The sequence below is a fragment of the Parasteatoda tepidariorum genome, chromosome 6 (genome assembly GCF_982258835.1).
Source record: "Parasteatoda tepidariorum strain Cologne lab strain chromosome 6, Ptep-v5.0, whole genome shotgun sequence".
Classification (NCBI taxonomy): domain Eukaryota; kingdom Metazoa; phylum Arthropoda; class Arachnida; order Araneae; family Theridiidae; genus Parasteatoda; species Parasteatoda tepidariorum.
This window is the reverse complement of record NC_141760.1, coordinates 25,273,670-25,295,214: the sequence shown is the minus strand read 5'-3', so window position 1 is coordinate 25,295,214 and position 21,545 is coordinate 25,273,670. Positions and strand designations below refer to the sequence as shown.

Below are 21,545 nucleotides of genomic sequence, written 5' to 3'. Positions count from 1 at the left end.
ATCCATTTGTTTTAGTTGTTTTCCTCATTGTTATTTTCGTTGGTCCCTACTGTATATTTCTATATCCAAACATCTTCCAGGTTTGTCTTGATTTCATCAAAATAAATGTGAGACAAGAAAAAAAGACGATGGGTTGTTCAATCATATTTAGCGTTGTTGAGCACACTACAACTTCAGCAAAATATCAACCCTTCGAAGTAAACTCCTTCCAAAGTAGTTATGTAGTATTGTTTCTGCTAAACGACAAAACTTTGATGTAATTCTTCAGTTTGAGGGAACTTCTTTAACTTTTCTTCAACATAGCAATACAATGGTAGCGTTTTTGAAAACTTTTCCACCAGGGTTTTGAAATAATTTCTCTTTAAGAAATACTTACTGTATTTAAGAAAATAAAAGGAATTCATTAGTAGAAGTGACATGAACAAAGGTTCAATAATATTTATTTTATGTCGCATGTCTACAAAAAGGAGACTAAAATGTTATGCTAATTTAAGAAACAAATAAAACAAAACTTCAACGTGGAAAAAAATTCTGGTAAAAAATACCGTACTATATAAAAATGGTATTTCTGGTTTAAAAAAAGCATAATTTGTTATTAAAATATATAAAACTGAAAAGTAAACTTAACTAAATAAAATATACGAATAACCAAAATATACGGTTTTAAAACCAGTTACTTGCTAATTCTTTTTGCTCGTATGGTAACGGCTTACCAGAAATTCTAGTTTTCAAAATTATAGTTCTTATTACCAAACAGCAAGTAAAAAATACAAAACGGAAAAATAAATTTCCCTGAATAAATGGTTCTTTTGCCCTACTCAAAAGTATCGCGATAAAATTAGCGAATTTCAGCACATTTACCAAATTTTATCACATATTATAGAAGCATATTTACTTTTATTTTTACCAAAATAATTACCACAGCGCTTCGGTAAAAATTTCCGGAGTATTAGGTGTTCTCATTGATTCTTGCAGCTATGACCACCCTTTTTTTCCTCAGTGTAAAAAAGTTAATAATAAGATTGAACAAGCGTGCCAATCTTAAGATAATTCTCAACTAATATAAAAAACTTTATATTGGCATTATATTTTCAGCATTTTACTTAAGTAGACTTTTTATAAAAAAAATATTGTTGACTATCATAACGTTATAAAAAATATATTTGTAAGAAAATTCTAACTCTTCCACCAGCTTCAAAATCATATTTTAAACCTTTCTTCAACAATACACATACTTAAAGCTATTTTTATTTTCAAAATGATACTTTTTTGAAGAAAAAATACTGCATAAATGTTTCTTTTTCTCGAATCTCGAAGCCTACAAAATGTTCTCGTTCTGGCATCCCTCGTGGTTATTTTGTCGCCAATTCTTCTTATCAAATCAGAAGAGACTTACTACGAAAAGCACTCAACAGTGCTTAGTTTTATTGATTACGCTGTCACACCACATTTATTCATTAGAGCTCTTTCTCTTTTTCATTTTAGAATTTTTTTTTTCATGGACATCATCGTAAGGGAGATAGATTTTGAGTATTTTCAAAAAATTTTAAGCTGAGTGAATCGTTTATTTATTTATTTACTTTATTTTTGAAAAAAGAAGCTTTTTTTTAAATGAATGTTGCTTGACTTTTTTAATTTTCTTAACAGCTTAAAGAAATATTGCAAAATTGTGCTTTAAAATATCATTAACAGTTGAAATGATATTTTTGATGCATGTATTTCTTGTACGAATTTTTATATTTATATTTCCAAACCTGCCAATAATTGTCCAAACCTGCATTCAAACAAGCCCAGATTTATTTATTTTTTAAATCGCAGTCAAATGATTTGGCGAAAAACTTCCAGGGCTTTCCAATTTGTTTACTGAATCCACAAATTAGGATAAAACAAAAAGTTCTGATAATGAATAATAATTATAAGAAAAAAAGAATTGAAAAAAATAGACAAAATACCGGTATGAAGGAGTATGAGCAGCCAGTTCATAATAAATACCGGTATGAAGGAATATGAACAGCCAGTTCATAATATCAAAGCTCACCTAGCGGCTTACGATGACATTTCCGGCCATGGGGGTTTCTTATGAAATTATTTATTCTTATGATGCACCATACCTTCTCTTTACGTTTATAATCCCTGTATTGAGTTACACAGTATTTAGACATGTTATATGGCATTATGACAATAAATAACTTCAGTATCATCTGTAATAATAAAATAAAGAGTTTGTATGTGTGTATGTTTCTCATAACTCCAGAATCATTTCTTTAATAATCCTGAAGTTTAGACGAGCTGCAAAAGGGCAAATTTAGCTCCGAATCCTAAAACTTATTTGAAATTTTTAATTAGTACGTTCGTTAGAGCCGTCTGAGAAATGGAATCTTTTTTATTACCATAGAACTCACCATTGATTAAAATAATAATACAGACGATTATTTTTTCTATCATATTTCTCAAAGATTACATCAGTGATATCTGCTAGCTTCCAGCTCTCATTAAAAAAAGTTTTTATGCACGATATTTAGGATTAATCTTTTTTTAATTCGTCGAGTCGGATTAACTGAATGGTCAGCATGAGCATTGTAGCATAGGATAATTTTTTCAAAAAATTTGTATTTCCAGAGTTATTTGAAAACACGTGTTAATTGTTTTTCCTCACATTTATGCTTTTAAAAACGTGAATCTATAAAACTAAATAATTTATTTAATTGAAATTTAAAAAGAAATAATAAGTTATGTATAGAAAAGTAAAATTAATATTAAAATAGTACTATAGTTCGTTCACCAGGAGTTGGCACTTGGCTCTGCCTTCCTCACGTGGTATCCGACGATACTATTTCGCTATTTTTGGGAGAAGGATGTGAACAATCCTGAACAAGGTTGCTACTTGGCGATCGTATGACAAAATTATTTATTTAGCAATCTTTATGTGCATTTTTTTATCATTAAATAAGAGTATTTCATAAATTTGGTGATATTTTTCTCTTTTGAGTGAATAGTTCTCCCTTTTCGAGACATTTTGGTGAAATATATTTAATTAGCTAGAATAACGAAAGGCATAATTACAGATAATAAAGCGAAGTAAGTGATTGAAAAATAATTCACTGTCTTCAATTTCAAGCGTGGAGACGTTTCTATTCCCGGACTGAAATGAACTCTTCGTCCGAGGACGTGGAGCCAAGTGCCAGCTCCTGGTGAACAAACTATACTTCGTATAGGAGAGGCATACAAAAAAGCGATACTCTTATTGACGATGATGCTTAGTTCATTTTGGTCATAGGCACTACTGGTATTATGGTAATTGGTGCATTTCTAATAGGTACCAAATGTACAAATATAGGTACAATGTATTATAATAATGTAGTCGATACCTATTAAAACTGTATCAATTCTGGGAAGCTTTAATATAGATACCGCGACAAAAGGTTTTTTGCAGGCATAAGTACCGAAAAAAAATCTCGTGACTGTAGTTAATTTTGACAGATATAAGTTAACCTCAAGCAATAGTGTCATGCCAAATTAATTTGAATATATTTTATTTATTTTGATGGGATGAAGTACTAAAAACGTGTTTAACTTAATCTAATAACATAAAGTCACCAGGACGGACAAAATATGAAGATTTCTGCAGCCTTATTACCTGTGCTAAGTATATGTCTCTCCGTTTTGTGCAGGATTTCGAAATGTTGTTCAGGACTGATGTATAAATTGCTTACATTTTTCCACCTCGTATGAAGAAACGATATACAGCTAGTTTCATATATTTAAAAATATATATATATTAGCAGTGAAAAAAAAACGTAAGGTTCTATCTTACCTTCCAGTTAGATTATCGACCTATTATATCCCAACTAAAACAAAAGGTAGAAAGGCGGTGGAATTACCGCCATGGTAATGAGTACCACTTAATCGATCGATTCATTTATTAGAGCTTCGTCTGCGGGCATCCAAACTTCGGTAAGAAATCTGAAGTAGGAAATGTTCTCACCATTAATATTTCTCCGTTACTTTTCTTGCTACATAAGTAATAGAGAAATGTTCCGAGAAAAGATTTTAAGTGGGGCAATAAATCAGAAAAGGACATTCCACAATATTTCAACTTCCTTTGAGTTTTACGAAAAAGCTAAATTAGAGTAGACATTGATGTAGAAAAGTGGTTTTACGGAGAATATATCTTTAGTTACTTTAAATTTAACGATACATTCTCTTTTCAGAATAAATATTTTTTTGCTGCATTCTAAAAGGAATAAAAAGGCGAATAACGTTTTAAAAATATTGTAAGAAATTTTAAATGAGCGTAAGGGTGTAAGGTAAATTTGATTTATCTAAAATGTGATGGAAATAAGTGACTGTGAATTAATTATTTATACTTTATTTCTGGGTCTTTAAACAACAGTATCAATTAAGTCTTTTTGTGGTTTAAGAATTAAATTCCGTAACTGTGGCATATCTTGATATAATTGGCTTATACAAAATAATGTATTGTTAATAAAGGCATGAAGTGTTGGGCAGCATTTTTTTTGTTGGAATTATTAAAATGTTCGAACTACAAAGGGGAAGAATTTTGTTTTCAGTATATATAGTTGATACTTTCATAGGTACTATGTAATATGTTGATGGCAATTTTAGGTTTCACAGATATGTACTATTGTAACGGTTCCCAATTTGTTTTAGCTACGGAATCCTAAATGATTGAATTTATTTTAGTTTAACCCCGATATTACAAAAAATATTTCATTAGCTGTTCAAAAATAAAGAGAGCTAATTGTTCTTTAAACATTCAGTGCGTCTTTTAACACTGCTTTTTGATTTTAAAATATGGTATTTAAAGAGGTATTTTATTTCTCTGTTTTTATAAAATTGCGTAAAATAAATTGTTATTTAATGTGACTTATTGAATCAAAGAAAGAATTATTATTGTATGATTTTCATTATTAAATATTCTTTATAATAGCTTATAAATGTGCATAATCAGAATCTTAACATTTTGATTATTTTCACATACTAATTAAAAACACAACACAGTTTTTAAACTTATCTGAATCATGCCATTTTACGTACAATCATTTGAAATATAGTTTCAGATCTTTCAATAAAGTGAATGAAAAATATTTTTAAAAAGGAAATACTATGGTCAAAATTACCTGAATATGGTAAAATTTACCGTATTTCTGGCTCTATGGGAACACCAGAAAGCTAAATAATTGCTATCGAAGCCCTTTTGTAATGACTTTGAGAATCATAACAATAAAATATAGTTTTGTAATATGGGATAAAATTTTGCGAATGTGGTAAAATTTAGTAATTCTATATTAATACATCAGAGCATGAAATATAAACCATTTATTTGGTTAAATTTACTTTTCAGTTTTTAATTTTTTAATAAATGTGTGGAACTAAGAACGATAATTTTAGAAAACAAAATATCCGGTTACCATACTAAATGCCATTACCATACGAACAGAAAAAATATGAAATGAATGGATTAAATACCGGACATTTTGGCTTCATAATCCGGAATTATGCTTTATTTTACCGAAAATGTCATTAGCATACAGTACGGTAATTTTACCAAAATTTTTTTTTGTGTAATATGCAACTTTAACTGTTTAATATATCATACTGCTTTTTTTTACGCAGTAACCACCTGGAACTAAGTATTTGTTATAAACTTATTTTTAATGGAGGGATGAATAAATAAATGAAACGTCGTAAATAATAAATAATTTACCTACATATTAAAGAAATTGATGTTTTTTCTAATGTTTCTGAAATTTCAGATATTTTTGAGTACTTGAAATCATTTGTGCTGTGTTAGAAAATTTACTTTCTAAGGAATTATTTTCTTAACTCTTTTTTAAATAACGATGCATGCTGAAACTTATCGTGAAAAGAATAACGGGTAAAAAATCCTTGCAAAGTTATTTGAGCAACTATTATTCACTTTCGATGATACACATCCAACTTCGAAATTTTCTGAAAAAAAGAATAATAAAAGCTTTTCTAGACATTATAAAACGCTTTTTCCTTAAAGATTAATAAACTTTAAGTCTTTATCATAAAAAAAAAAAATATTTAAAAAAAAAATTCATCGACTTGTAAACCTCGCTTTTCTGAGGTATATTTCCTTTGTTCTTTCCTTTGTAATAAGTTCACTTGCCACTATTCTTTTAACGTTATAATATAGCCTGAAACTGATTAATTACGATTTAGATTTTTGAAAGGTAAACATTTTTATTCAACATAGCTTAAGATTGAATAAAGAAGCTTACAGCAATAGCTTTTCTTATTATTTGAACAATATAATCGTGGCATTGAACGTCAAAATGAAAGTTTATTTTCAAGGATTATCTTCTTTTATATAATAGTTTCGGAATTTTGAAAATACAACTTTTTATATCAGGTTGATACATTATCGATATTTTGTTATTCTGAAATAACGTACTCTCATTTGCCTGTAGGGGTTTGTAAAATAGACTTTATAATGATGTCAATCAATCTTGATGTAATTTATTTTAAAATTAAATAATATGTGAAAACTGTGTATAAAAAATGTTGTCAAACTAAACTCTGAGAAAAAAGACTCAACGTTGAAAATTTATATCGGTACTTTGAATCATCAAGTTATGGACACAAATGTTCCGGATTATATAGCAGATAGCGCCCTAAAAAAATTTCTGTCTCGCACTTTCTCTACAGTGGTGCAAATAATCATGCAATTCTTTTACACCTCTACGAATGAAGGATGTGAGAGAAAGATGTTTATAAGTTGCCGGCAAGATTCGAACCAATGACTTCCGAGATCGTAGTAGGATGATCTACCCACCATTGTTGTGCAACTCACTAGCGGAAGAGTGAAGAAGCTTTATATAGTGGCCACCGAAATGAAACATCATCAACGCAACATTTTATTCACTTAAAAGTTTTTAAGAATTAGAATTATTGATCTCCTGACTAGGCAATTGGGACTATGTTTTCCAAACTGCAAGCTTTTGTACCATTCAAAATGGAAATCAGTATGCCATGATATGACACTGCAGCCACCGCTATATAAACGCAATTCTCCCACGACTGGGGTGTACAACCATGATGGTTAGAGCATCCTACAACGGACCCGAAGGTCCTTGGTTCGAATCTTGCCGTCAGGTAACAAGCATATCTCCCTCCACATCACTCTCGAGACTATGCATTTTGCACAAATATGAGTAGATTCTGCTTCAATTTTGAATTTATGGAGTTTTCAAATTGGAAAATTATTTGTGCTGGAGATATTTTAATCTATTTTCCCTCTATTTGGGGAAACCCTTCTTTGCGGTGAACGTTCATAGAGTTGGTTTAGTAAAATCGACAAGAAAGAAGAGATTGTCATTGATACTTTTTAGGTTGGGCCAATTATTTTATGCCGCAATTTTAGTTAATGAATAAACGTAGTTAAAGAATGTAACATAACAACACGTCATAGGTCAATTGCTTCGTTACGTCATGACAACTTTCTGATTAATGCACACCAAATCAGAGGGAATGATCAAATCAGTACTCACCCCTTATATATGCAAATTTTAAAATTAATAGTCTTCAGTTGCCATGGTTGCCATTTATCTTTCTTCATCCATGATTAACGAAAAGAATATTAGTAATGATTTGGTAAGGGCATTTTTTTTCACTACATTGTTAGAACGTTCATTATGAAATTAATTACGGTGAAATATCTGACAGCAATTTGTCCATCCAATTAACCATAAAGTTTATGGTTAGGAACATTTCTTTACCTTTATATTGTTCTGAAACCGTTTACAACTAGTGCAGTTAAAGAGCATCAATGCGAAACTAAACGGTTTTGCAAAGATTTACAACGTATATAGTTTCTATAACATAAAAATAAAACTTAAACAAACATTAGAGCTCTGTGGGTGTTGCGCCATTTATGCATGAATGATAGTTTCGTATCCTAATAGTCTAGGATCACTGATTGAGGAGTACAGAACTCTAGAATCATTTCATGAATTGAAAAAATGGGCTGTTAATGCAGGTCAAATGTACGCTATGATTTGAACTGTTAACCGGAAATGAGATTGACCTATTAGTCTTCTCAGCTACTCTAAGTACCCAACTGCACTTAACAATATGGCGTCATAGGGTGAATAGAATTAAGGTTGCTAAACCATATTAAGTAAAAGCAGTCAATAAACAATTTTTCTCACGGTCCACAATTTTAATACCCTTTTTATAGTTATTTGACTGTTTTGTTTGAATATGGTAAGATAACAATTACAAATATGGCTAAATAAATTGCCATTTAATCATTTTTACTGAGAAATTTCTAACAGCAAGCAACAAAAGTCTTACTTTATTATCGATTTTAACAATATTTTGTTGATTTTTAACACCTATATTTTTTTAAGTATTAAAGAAAACCATTAATGTGTTTAAAATCTAGAGATTGTAAAAAAAAAAAAACTAGATTTAAAGGAACTAAAATTTGAAAAATAACTGACTTTGCTGGTTCGTATAAAAAACGTCGTCCACATTTACAGTTTATTAAAGTGTATTTTATATTCTTTCAAAGATTCTTTTAAAGACAACTTTCTAAAATGAACAGATTTTGAGTCATCGATCATTGAAAATTCAATATTCTCTAAAAATGCAATGTATATTGTAAAATAAAACTTGACATGTTTTTTTCGAAATTTCTGATACGTTTATCTTCTTTCCATCCTAAAGGCATCTCTGTCACAAATGGGTATCATGTGAAAAATTTAAAAATATATAGAATACTTTTTATTGAAAATATCCAACAAAATACTTTTTTTATACGTCATATTCACAGTGAATTTAGTTTAGAATGACGAAAAGTGTTATGCATCTAATTACGAAATATTGATTTTAAACGTGATTTCGAGAGATTAATGATCAGAATTTCGAAATGCATTAAATATCAATAATTAGAAAATTAATTATTTCGTTTAATTTATGATATATAAAGTAAATTTTTTGGATCAGTAATCCCTCAAAAAATTCACAAATTTGATTTTCCATTTCATACCATTTTTAATTTTTTTTAGAAAAACCATATTCGACGTAGATAGTTTTGTAGAAATAACTTTTATTTCGTACTTTACGGTTTTAACCTTTTTTTTATTTTTTAAGCATTGAAAAAATATTTCTTTTTCAAATATATAAAGTATTTTATAAGGGGAGTCGGTAGGTCCTATATCAATAATGCTAAAACTAACCTTTTTCGATGTACCTTTTTCCAAGAAACCACTGATGATGTCGCTCTGAGATTTCTTAGGGTTATTTAAGATTATATCAGTTGCATGTAACGACCAACAACCAACAAGCTACTCCTGAACATATACTTCAATGCCTAAATATCTCTAAAGTGGACCTCTTTTCAGATCCACTTTTTGTTACAGACTTACTCAGAGTCTCTGGAGTCATGGACTTGGTTTAGCTCCGCTAACCGTGTGGGCCAGCAACAACAGCATATCAGTTGCATGCTGTGATAATAATTTAGTGTGAACAGGAATACTTTTTGAGTTATGAAGGATTTTTGATAAAACTTTTTTAAAAAAATTAAAAGTTCACAGTTCATTATTTTTTAAAAATTTTCTGTCAAGCATATACATTAACAGTTATCACACTATAAGTATGCACATGTAAATATTCTATAAAAAACTGAATCAATATCTTGTCCAGATGCTGAGAAAAAGTCATTATTGGTGTGTGTCTTACCGACTCTCCTTAAAGAAAATATCTCACGAAATACTTATTTTTACTCATCACACTCACAGAGAAATATATTTAGAATGTTGAAAAGATGCATTCAATTACAGAATATTTATTTTAAACGACGTGTTCCCTGAAATTATTGCTTAAAATTTGGAGAAGTATCAAATATCAATAATCAGAAAATTAATTATTTTATTTATGTTACGATATTTAAAGAAAACTCTGAATCTTTAATTCCTCAGATAATGCTCACAATGTTGAGACTAACTGTATGATGTCAAAGGGGTCAATATTGCACACGGAACACCTTCATCGGCCAAATTCGCAGATTAGCTATCACCCAATTTACTTTATACTTGTATTATAACCAGCTATAAAACAGCCCAATTATGAGCTTACGACTTTCAAAGTTCAACTCCGTAGGGACTAGGGAAACTCAGTATCAAGCATTGTTATCAGGGGTTATCACGGAACAAATTAGCCTTCCTTGAAGATTTTTTGATTTAACTAACCCGTTTTTGCGTGACATCGTGAGGAAAACCAAAAAGCCAGCCATGGTTAGCTCGACGTTAGGGTATTCTAACCCATTTTTGCATTTTTTTACTTTTCATTTTCATTTTTTCATTTAAGTTCTTTAAGTTTTTCTTCGTTAAAATACTTAAAGCAACTTTACTTTTATATCTTTTTATAATAGCTAATTAAAAGAGTTAAAAATTGATCTTTAGAATCAATGTGTAACCAATTTCAAATGATATACGATTTGTCTTGTTTCCTTCAAGCATAAAAGAGTAATTTTGAGGGAAGTTTTCACGTAGCCAGAAATGTCCGCTGGGTCTTCTCAACTTTTCAGAAGTGGCTTCCACGCTCTTAAGTATCGTGTTTTATCGAAGTCATTCGGTGCAAAAGTCTGATTAGAAAATAAATCTAGAATCAGAGCGTGAAGAATTACCTCGATTGACTGAACACATGAAGCAATCAAACGTACTGTCGATCTTCTCAACCGAGTCCATTCTGTAATCACGTGACTTTTCCAATGTCCCGAAGTCTTGTTCTTTTTTCAGGTGACAGAACTATTTCAGTGTAGGAAATCACGTGAGAGAGATCGATAACCAATGAAAGGAGGAAAGGAGCACGATCTATAACCGCTGTAGGATCTTCTTCTGAGAAGCATGTCCTTCCCTTGTTTTCATCTTTCTCTTTGATGATTATTTAATGTTCAAAAGAAGAAAAGAAAATGGAAGTTTTCTAGCGTTAGAGACAAAGAGAATGATTCAAATTTCAACATAGGGGTAATCTTGTATCAAACAGAACTAAAGTTTTAGTTTCAGAAACTTTTTGCTAAATGCAAAAAAATTTTGTATAAGGTGGCTGTTTTAATTTTGTAAATGAAACTTCACAAAATCATTATATTTTGAGGGTTAATTATAATTTAAGATAAAATGATTGGTGTATTTAAACAAAAGTGAAAAACAATAGTTGTTTTAAGGGGCTCTTTTCAAGAGTAACGAAGATAGTTTGAAAGAATGCAGTTTATAATAGTTGAAATTCAATAAAATATTTTAACATTCATGACTCATCATTGCGTTAATACTGTCTCGTTAAAGTACTTATAAGCTAAAATAATCTAATTCAATTCAAAGAATATCTATTTCTTCAACGTTCCCTGTATTACGTTTAATGGTTTACGAATATCTCATTGTACAAGAAGGATATCGTACAATATTTATAGAATATTTATTTGCACGTTTCCTGATTTTTCGTTTAGTGGCTTATGAATTGCTCATAATACAAGAAAGGTAGCTCAAAAAATTGTCCATACCCAAACATCTAAAAAGATCCATCTAGTGGTAAATCTCTAAGTACTATCCTCTTATAGAGTAGTAAAAAACTGTTCGATCTTACTAGTCAGATTTTTTTTTTTTGGGGGGGGGGGGGGTAGTAGTAGTAGCTGTAGGGCCTAAGCATTACTAACTAGAGAAATAATGTTTTTTTTTCTACGTACTGATGCGTTTTTTCTAAATGGTGAAATCCGGCACGAATAATAACTTAGGAATAATGAAGATTTACGCAGAAATAGTACTTTTTTTATAATTATGCTATAAATAGTTTTGATATTGCTTTTTAACTGTCACTTAAACTAAAGAGGTATTATTTTCTATACAATTCTTTAGGAAGAGCTGAAAGAAATCGATAAATAAAATAAATTAATAAGAAAAAGTAAGATAAATAATCAGGAAGAAGTGAAAATTTCGACCGCTCTTCTTACTTTTCTTTTTATTGCAATCACATTTTCCATATCACGCAACCCTCATAATTTGCGGATCAAAAATCTAAATCCGACTAATTAAAGGTATATTTATTCAGAAAAAACTATGTCTTTGTGTCGGGTTAATTAGCGTAAAATATCGTTTACACTATTTAATTAGCATATACACCGAACAGCCATTACATTATGACCACCCTGCTAATAACATGTAGGACCACCTTTAGCCCTCAAAACTGCTAGCACCCGCCGTGGCATTGATTCCACAAGGCGCTGATAGGTAGTCTGAGGTATCTGGTATCAAGGGCTCACCAACTGGTCCTTCAATTCCCTCACATTACGAGGGGGTAGCCTGGCAACATGAATTTGGTTTTCCAAGTAGGACCACAAATGCTCTAGTGGATTAAGGTCAGGTGAATTTGGGGGCCAAGACACGACTTGAAAGTCACTGGAATGTTCCTCGACGATTCGACCCTCCTGACATGGTGCATTATCCTGTTGGTAAACACCATCCCCCGCAGTAAAAACTGTTGCCATGAGTGGGTGAACCTGGTCTGCAACAATGATCAAGTAGCTTACAGACGTCAGGGATTGTTCTATGAGGATTATGGGTCCTATTGTGCCCCGTGAAAACATTGTTACTGGGCGAGAAATCATGAAAACCTGGGCGAGCCGATCGTTATAGATGGAGGATGGTTATAATGTAATGGCTCTTCGGTGTATAAGGTTAGGCCTTTGAACCTTTCAGATTAAAGTAATTCAGATTGTTCACTTCTTTTAAACAAATTACATTAGAGTGTTTATATATTTTATTCGAAGCTAAGTTTTTTTTAAAAACATTTTTAGGTCACAGATAAGTATATGCTTACTTAACTCACTATGAAAAAGAAAGAAGATTCAGAAAGTGAGTCCCTGCTTTTAAACAAAGATAATGGAGTTGCAGGCTCTTATACAGAAGAAGGTGGTACGATTCCCACAGATGGACCCCAGGGCACAGATCTTAAAGAGATGGATTATGTGGACACGGATGTTTCTGTTCACTCTCAGTTTCATGAAGATGCCTTAGCACAGGTTAATATTTTTTTAAAAATATTTATCATCCACTTATTTTTAAAGTTACAAAATGTCTTTTTTTCCTGAAATGCAACTCATTCTGGAAATAAAACGAAGCAAACAGATTTTCTCCATCTTTTTTAATAGAAATTTATTCAAAATTTCCCAGATCTAATAATATTTTTAAAATCCGTACAATTTTACCCAGATCTTATACTCAAAATTATTGGTAAATTTAGATTTAGATTTCCAATGTTGTATCGGAGAGTGTTGTACCTTTGTCAACATGTAACATGGAAAAATTCAACTGGTTACTACAACGAGTGGAGAAATTTGGTCATTGAATGACAGAACTAATTCTCATAAAAATTGTGTTAATAGACAAATGCACAATGAATTCGTTAATATCTGAATTATAAATTTCTGCATTGAAGAATGACAATTTAGAATTGATCCAACGTACTGCAATCTCTCCTTTCACAGTAAAAAATGAATACTCAAATTTCATGCACTTTTCTTCATTCTTGACCAAGCCATTTCCTTTTATTTATGGGCTACGACATCGAAGTGACGAGCATAAGGTCAAAGTGGCAAAATTAGTATCACTTCTTCGAGAAAACAAATTTCGTTTAAAGTAAAGGAATATTTCGTCATTCCAGTTTAGATTGTCTAGTCTTCATTCTAGCTTCGGTATCCTATTTAACAATCTCTCACAATGCACTGCGATGAGGTTCCCTGTTGAGAAAAAATTTCTTCATATATATGAGAGGTCACGTTTCGCCACGAAATCACGTTATTTCGTAACTGGAGGTTTGTTGTTCCCTTACAACCAGAAATACGATAAATTTTAGCATATTCTGGTGATTTTGACCATACTTTTTTCCTCAATGTGAAAGTCCCAAACATATGAACTGTGAGAATTAATTGCGGAATAACCACGTTGTTTTGATTTGAATTATGATGAATTTAGATGACAACATACAGGAATAATTTTAAAAAATATATTTAAAAAAATAGCAGTGGTTCAAGTAAAGAACATACCGCTACAGAAAAATAACATACATTAATATTTAACCCCTTTATGTCTTAAATACTCTATTTAGAATGAGATAAACATTTACTATTTAGATATTGATTCATAAAAAAATGATCGTCAGCATTTAAAGAAAATTTTCCCAAACCAGAAATTTCTAATTTATAACATATAAATTCTTAAGAGGAATTTTATATTTATCAACAATTAAACAAAAAAATTCTAATAATAATTAATAACATGTCTTTTAACTGCAAATTTGCAGTTTAAAGTTTGAAAAACCATTTTATTTTATTTTATTTTCGGCGTTGAAAAGCTGGCCCAATTCTGTAATTTTTCTTCCATCCGGGACTTTATAATTTTTAACCCAATACAGAAGACAAATAAACTTCTGGATCAAGAATTAGAGCAAACTAGCTTTATAGAGAACTTTTTGATGGAACTAACCTGTATTTGTGTTAAATGGAAAGCAAAACCGCAAAAATCTCCTTCGGTTAGCCCGCCAACAAGTGGATTCTAATTCATAATCTGTCAACCACTGAGGATATTTTACGTCAGCATTGTGGTCAGTGTAAGCTGCAAATAGAAGTCATATCAGCCAGTCACCACCGGCATTCGATCCTGGGTCGCTGTCAAAAACCGTTACTAATCTTGTGGTAGTATTTTAATACTTTTTACATTTACATTTAATTGTACTTCTACAGGGAAAATAATGAAATAAGTTTCACCTATAAATGATTGATTTTATTTGAAAATTCGAAAATTCAGTAAAATTTAGAAAAGCAATGCACTGTTAAAACATTTTCAGAAAAAATGGATAAATAACAATTTATTCAATTGCTTTTTTGCCACATTAGATCAAAACAGTCAAATAACCGTAAATAAGATAGTATTCAAACGGTTAACTGTGAAAAAATCGCTTATTAGCTGCTTATGCATAATACGGTTGAACAACCAGAATATTGTCACACCAACTAGACCCACATAATGAAGCCACTTACTTCTTTGTTGATGGGTACATATTATAGTCGAGAAGGCTAATCTTGTTACCGACTTAACCGGGGTTCAAATCTCAGCATTGACACAACAATATTCCTGCATTACCTTCAATATATGAAGAGCTTCCAGTGATCCGTACTCCCCAATTTGCAACCCTGAGCTGTTAGAATACATTACTTTCATTCACCTACAGATGGTTGCATTATAAAGGTGCTATACTATCTCCACTGTCCAGCTAAACTTTTTGCTAGTTGTAAAAGGTTAATAAACCGCATAGTTCTGCATACATGGTTTTTTCTTAACCATACTAATTGTAAACGGTTTCAAAACCCCAAAGGTAAAAAAATAGTATTTATCGTAAACTTTACGGTTAATTGGATGGATAGTCTGCTGCAGGTTATATTACCATAGCTTAAGAATGAAAATTTGAACGGTGCACAAACCTCTAAATGAATTTTTTTATAAAATCTCTAATTGTGCGGCAATGGATGATTTGGAAAAAAAAATTAATAACTAAGTAAAAGTGTTTTAACATAAAAGCAATTAATATTTTAACATGTCATTGTTGATGGAATTTAAAAGTTATGAATCCTCTTTTTTCTTCATTTATTTATTTATTCAAATATTACTGCAGAATAGGATAGAGGCATTAATTAATTATAAATGTTTTTTTTTCTTTTCTTATTTTTAGAAAAATTAAAAAGAATTTATGATTTATACTTTTTTAAATGTTCTTAATTTCTCTCATGACTTTAAAGGTAGTAGTTAGCACTGAATCGAACATAAGTATTAAAAGTCAAACATGATTATTTTATACTAGTTTCAAAATATGCAGAATTTATTTAAAATTGTGAATAGTTCGTAAATTGTATCTCTTTCCTCTCGTGTCCAAGAACATTTCACTACCACATGTTCCAGACTATTAGGATATAATTAATTTAAAATTCACATACGTGTTTTAATTAATGATTTTATGTTACAAAGCATTTAGGAGTATTTCTAAATTGTATCTGTCCTTCACAGCAATTGGATTCACTTCACTTGTAAATGAAAGTTTACAGAAAGAATGTAAAGGAAAGTGTTCATTTTTGATTTTCTAACCAAATGCAATTATAGAAATTTATATAAATTGCTTTATTTTAAAAATAGAGTTATTGATACACTATTTATTCGGCACTTACATTTATTCAAATTAATAATAAGCAAATAGTAAAAAATTATTTTCCATTAAAATTAAAAAGAAATTTCAGTAGAATTAAATAGAAAATCTGAATTAAATAGAAATTCCAATGGAATTTTCATATAGAAAGTCACATAGATTTACTTATATATCTAATTTTATTAATTATGTCTAAAATATTATTTTTATTGTATTAAACATAATTGTTAAAAAACTGGGATAATTAGAGAATTGGAAGTGGAACGAGATAGAAATGTGCGATTTCTGCTACGAAAAGCAGGAAGTTTCTTCCTAAGTTTCAGAATTAAGCACAAAATTCATCAGCAGTTGGCAATTTTCTCAAAAAAGTACAAATTGTAGTAAATTGTTACTACGAAATTGTACCATTTACGAAATTGTAGTCTGAGGACAAATTTAAAAGGCACTTACGCAAGCATTTCTTTTTTAATTGATCGAATTTTTGAAAGTGCAGCAGAAAGCATTGTTTTATTTTGTTTTTAATTTAAAGCACTTTTTTCTGGATGAACTTTTTAACAAAGTTAAACTTACTGAAATTGAAAACTGGTATGGTTAGTATATACTTATTATATGGCCTTTGAACAGATCAGTAACTAACTATTAACAAATAGGTTAATGTTATTAAATTGGCTCAGAAAAACATCCCTTTACATCAGTCACCTTTATTAGTGAATGGGTTAAAAATTAATTGATGAAAATGCTAAAATTAAATTAAAAGTAGAGGCATCTAAAGATGAAAACTGTGCAATCCTTAATGAAAACCCCGATTATGTTCCTAATGCCCCTAGAAAGGCAGGTTTGACTGGCGTTTGACTTTTAACTGACATCACACTGTCTGAGGTCTCACCTCTTTTATGTCGGTGTAGTTGATTCGACTGACTGTTCTTTTTGTGTCTTCCTGTGACTGCTGAACATTTAGATGTGTGCCCTGCACTACTGAACATTTAATTGTACAATTAAAAAATACTGGAGAGCACACGTATACCTGCCAACTTTTAATCCTTTCGAGGTTGATTTTCCCCAGTGGTAGTAAAATAGAATTTAAATTGCAATTTTAGGTAGAAACATATGCTGTATTTTGAAGAAGCTTATGCGAACTGCCACAACAGTATTACGTAATAATATATATGCTTACGTTTTTAAAAAAAATAGTGGTATTCAAATAGATATGATAAATGAAGATTATAAATACTAGGAATGTATAGAAAGCATGCATTTTGCTACCACTTTAAATATAGAAATAAAATTTTATCCCAAATGCGTAAAAGTTGGCAGATATGCACACGCACTAACAGCATGGTTGCTATTGTTTACAATAGTGTGGCATTTGCCACAAAAATATTAACCAAGTCATTAGTACCATTCCCAAGATTAAATAAATAATCCCAGGAAGCTGTAACTGTGAGATATTACTTGATTGAAAACATCATTCACTATAAAAACAAACAAATATGATTCATCTCTGGCAATGTTTGAAAATGGGAGTGTATTTTTAAAGCATTCAAAACATGTCGACTGCCATTTCATATTTGTTTATTTATAAAGCAAATGAAGTTTTCAAACAGGTAATGTTATTTACAAGATGTTTTAATGTCTCCGTAATTATTATTTCATGTCTTTTTTGTAGGCTGGCTTCGGTTTATTTCAATACTTTCTCTTCTTCATTCTTGGTTTGGGTTTGGCGGCAGATTCCATAGAAGTTTTTGTTATCGCTTATGTTTTGCCAAGCGCAGAAAGGGAACTATGCATGGATGACAATAGAAAAGGATGGTTAGGTAATTTGGAAAATTTAAAAATTAGTTTGATTAATTCAGCTCTTTCACACTCGAAGTTAATAGTTTTCATTATTATAACTTTTACGGTATTTCTAAAAAATAGTATTATTATTACCCTTACAAAACTTTAAGGTATTTTTCAGGTTGTTTTGAAGTGTTAAGATTGATTTGATGTTTATTTGAAGTTAACTTTCAAAATGACCTTAAAAAATCAAACTCATAAGATTTATAATCAAGGTGTATGTAGTCGTTTTCTTCACTCTTGAGGTAGTTTTTAAATTGGCAAAAATCTAACGTAGAGCAAACCAGCTTAGCTAAGCGAGGTTATTTTTAAAGTGCGCTGGTAATTTTTTTAGCACTTCAAGCAAATAAGTATATTTTAGGTCTGAATAATATAATTTGATTTCAATTAAAAGTATTGCTGAGCTATAGAGACTGTTTCAGAGAGGTGTAAATGAAGTTGAAATTGGGGTTCCTTGATGGGGTTAATTTTAGTGCATAACATGAGCTCATTTTATATCTCAGGAGTATTGTTTTACACCCTTCAGTCTCAAAACAATCTGAAAAACACCTTATAACTTCGCAAGGGTAACTTATTCGTTTCAATTTTTGATTCGTTGCTTTTTTTTCTTCATTACATTCAGGATCATATTAAAGAAGCTGTATTTCAAATTTCGCTGATTAAGTCCTACTTTGGAAAGACACAAAAGGAAATTCAAAATATTTCACAAACAAAAAGGGTACAAAATCTAATAAAATAGATATAATCTAATATAAATTTTTAAAAAAAATCTGGATTAAATTTCATTTGAAACTTAAGATAATTCATAAAAGAAGTGTTGTTTGCAAGCTACGCGAGGAGTGGAAGAGCTGAAAAAATATTTATTAGATCAAGCTCACGAATAATATTTTCAATATATTGTAAATATTAGGTTTTTTTAATTTTTTAACTTAAATTTAACATTCTTTTACAGCTGCCATATCATTTTTTGGAATGATGATCGGTGGACTTGTGTGGGGGACATTAGGCGACAAATTAGGAAGACGAAGAACATTAGTTTCAGCTCTCACAACCAATGCCGTGTTTGCCATAGCCACAGCATTCATGCCAACTTATGGTCTTTTCATGATCACACGTTTATGTAGTGGAATTGGGTAAACATAGAATTCTTTCATGTTCACTTATAACGCAAATTTTCAATCTTATTTACTAAATTCGTATAGGTATTACGTCTTCTCCTGTCTACAAGGAAAATTTAAAGTCAGTATAAAAAAAGGTTTCTCAAAGTTGAGCAAAAATTCTCAAATTAGCTCCGAAACAAATAATAGTTGAATTCCAAAACCTCGTGTATTGAAAAATTGAAAGAACATATACTGATTTTGGATCAAAATGCATAGAGGCTATAAATTTTTCGTAAATGTGTGTGTGAGAGAGAGGGAGATGTTCGTTGGCTTTCGAACCATTGACCACCGGATTCGTACTGGGATGCTCTAACCACGATTGTTGTACACTCCATTACAGGGAGAGTTGGGAAGCCTAATATAGTGGCCGCCACCATGACACATGATATCATACATTCCATTCGCTTAAAATATTTTAAGATATAGAGAATTGTGACAGTAATTTCCGAATTGCAACCCTTTGTACCATTGAAATCGGACATTGGCATGATGTGCCATTGCGGTGGCTATAATAGAACTCTTCCTAACTATTCATAGACTGGGGAGTATAACTTTAGTGGTTAGAACATCCTACGACGAATCCTACGAATTATTAATCAAATCCTACTAGCAGCTAACAAGTATCTCTCTCACACATTTTGCTCTCCATGTCACAAAATATACAGTTTCTATGCACTTTACTCAAAAATAAATGTATGATGTCTCAATTTTGTATATATGGGTCTTCTCAATCGATTATTATATGTTTTAAAGTTACTTATACACATTTTTTTCAAAATTTCGATAAACTCTTTTTCACAGTATATACATACCGAATTCCTATTTGCTAAATTCTAATTATAATTTTTCTAGTAATTTGTCAACTTTTTGTTTATAAACTGAAATTCTTGAAAGAGAAAATTACTAAAGATCGTCCATTAAACACATTTTTAAGATCTTGGTAGCCATGCAATGTTCTTATAAGGCCTGAAAATGACCAAAATGCTAAATTATTTATTTTTTCGTAGGCTGGTGTAACAATGTAATATAATAATAACTTACAATAATTAATTAATTCGTACAGCAGGAATAAAATAACAAATTACACACAATTCAAATAAGAAAGAAATTAAAAGAATTAGGATACAAAAAATTACAAAGAAATTCACGTTTAATGTTTATTTTAAAAGAATAACAATCAATATTTCTGACGAAAATTAAAAGGTTTTTAAGAAAGTAACAAAATTTAGTTGCTTTCATAACAACTTAAATCAGAGTGTGAATATTTTTTTTTAATTGCAAAGTATTTAAAGCAATTTTTAAATTAGTAAATATCTTCTTGAGTTGCTGCAATATTTAGAACCTCAGTAACTATTAAACTTTTTTAGTCATTAAATATAATGCGTTATTCTACTGCTAAAACTGAATTTGTTGTTTTGCTTCAGAAAAGATGACCAACCATTAGAGATTATTAAAAGAAAATGGGTTCATCTTTCTCGTTAACCGATGAAAAGCATAAAGAAAATTTCTCTAGGGACTTTTCTTTTATAAAAGAAACTGTTTCTCAAAGATCATTGACCCAATATACAATCAAACAAAAACAAAAGCTTTTGGGTAAATCAAAAAGGGCTATTAAGGAAAAACATTAGATTTACATAAATAAAACAATCCAATTTTCTTCCTTATAAATATACAAGGTTAGCGAAAAAGGATGTATTCATATTTTTGGAACTATTAGACATATTGCAATAAATGATGCGCAAAATTAAGGATAAATGTACCAAGTTTTTTTAGTTATAAATATTCGATATGTGGTGCTACACTATTTCTTTTGCCACACTATAGTTAATCATTAGAGAAACCTCTCCTTGACACACATTTTTATGACGGCTGCTGCTATGGGATCAAGAAATAGCACGCTTCAAAAAGGATAGTTTATTCTCCCCCGATTCCCTCTTTATCACCGAACCAGAGCAAAAACTTTCTTAAATATTGACCCTTTATATAAATAGTTAGACCTGGTTACCATGTCAACCTCCATTGTTTCAGACGGATGACGAGAGATGTTCTTTTCATAGACAGACTATATAAGCATCTAGTTTGTTATCAAATTTATTCACACCCTTCGTGTTTTGATCCTGTCAATGGTCCTTAAAGTGACACAAATGTGTTATTTAAGTTCTTGTAGTAATTTTGTCATAGGTGGTTCACTGTGTCTGAAACGTTAGTAGCAAGCGAGTTATAAACAATAATTTCATCACCAAGACCTTTTGCCATACGATTTCTATAGATGGTATTGAATCAAAGATTCTGATTATAAGCTTATGATGCCGA

At 30.5% G+C, this 21,545-nt stretch overlaps 1 protein-coding gene across 1 annotated transcript in view; it reads left to right on the top strand.

Annotated features, from left to right (window-relative positions):
- Positions 1-21,545, top strand: part of LOC107446844 (synaptic vesicle glycoprotein 2B-like) — a 138,814-nt gene that overhangs the window by 91,994 nt on the left and 25,275 nt on the right. Inside the window, exons 3-5 of the mRNA XM_043042000.3 lie at positions 12,839-13,063; positions 17,903-18,050; positions 19,025-19,205. Of these exons, the coding sequence (XP_042897934.2) occupies positions 12,872-13,063; positions 17,903-18,050; positions 19,025-19,205 (521 nt within the window). The 5' untranslated portion in view covers positions 12,839-12,871. The remainder of the gene's footprint in view (positions 1-12,838; positions 13,064-17,902; positions 18,051-19,024; positions 19,206-21,545) is intronic.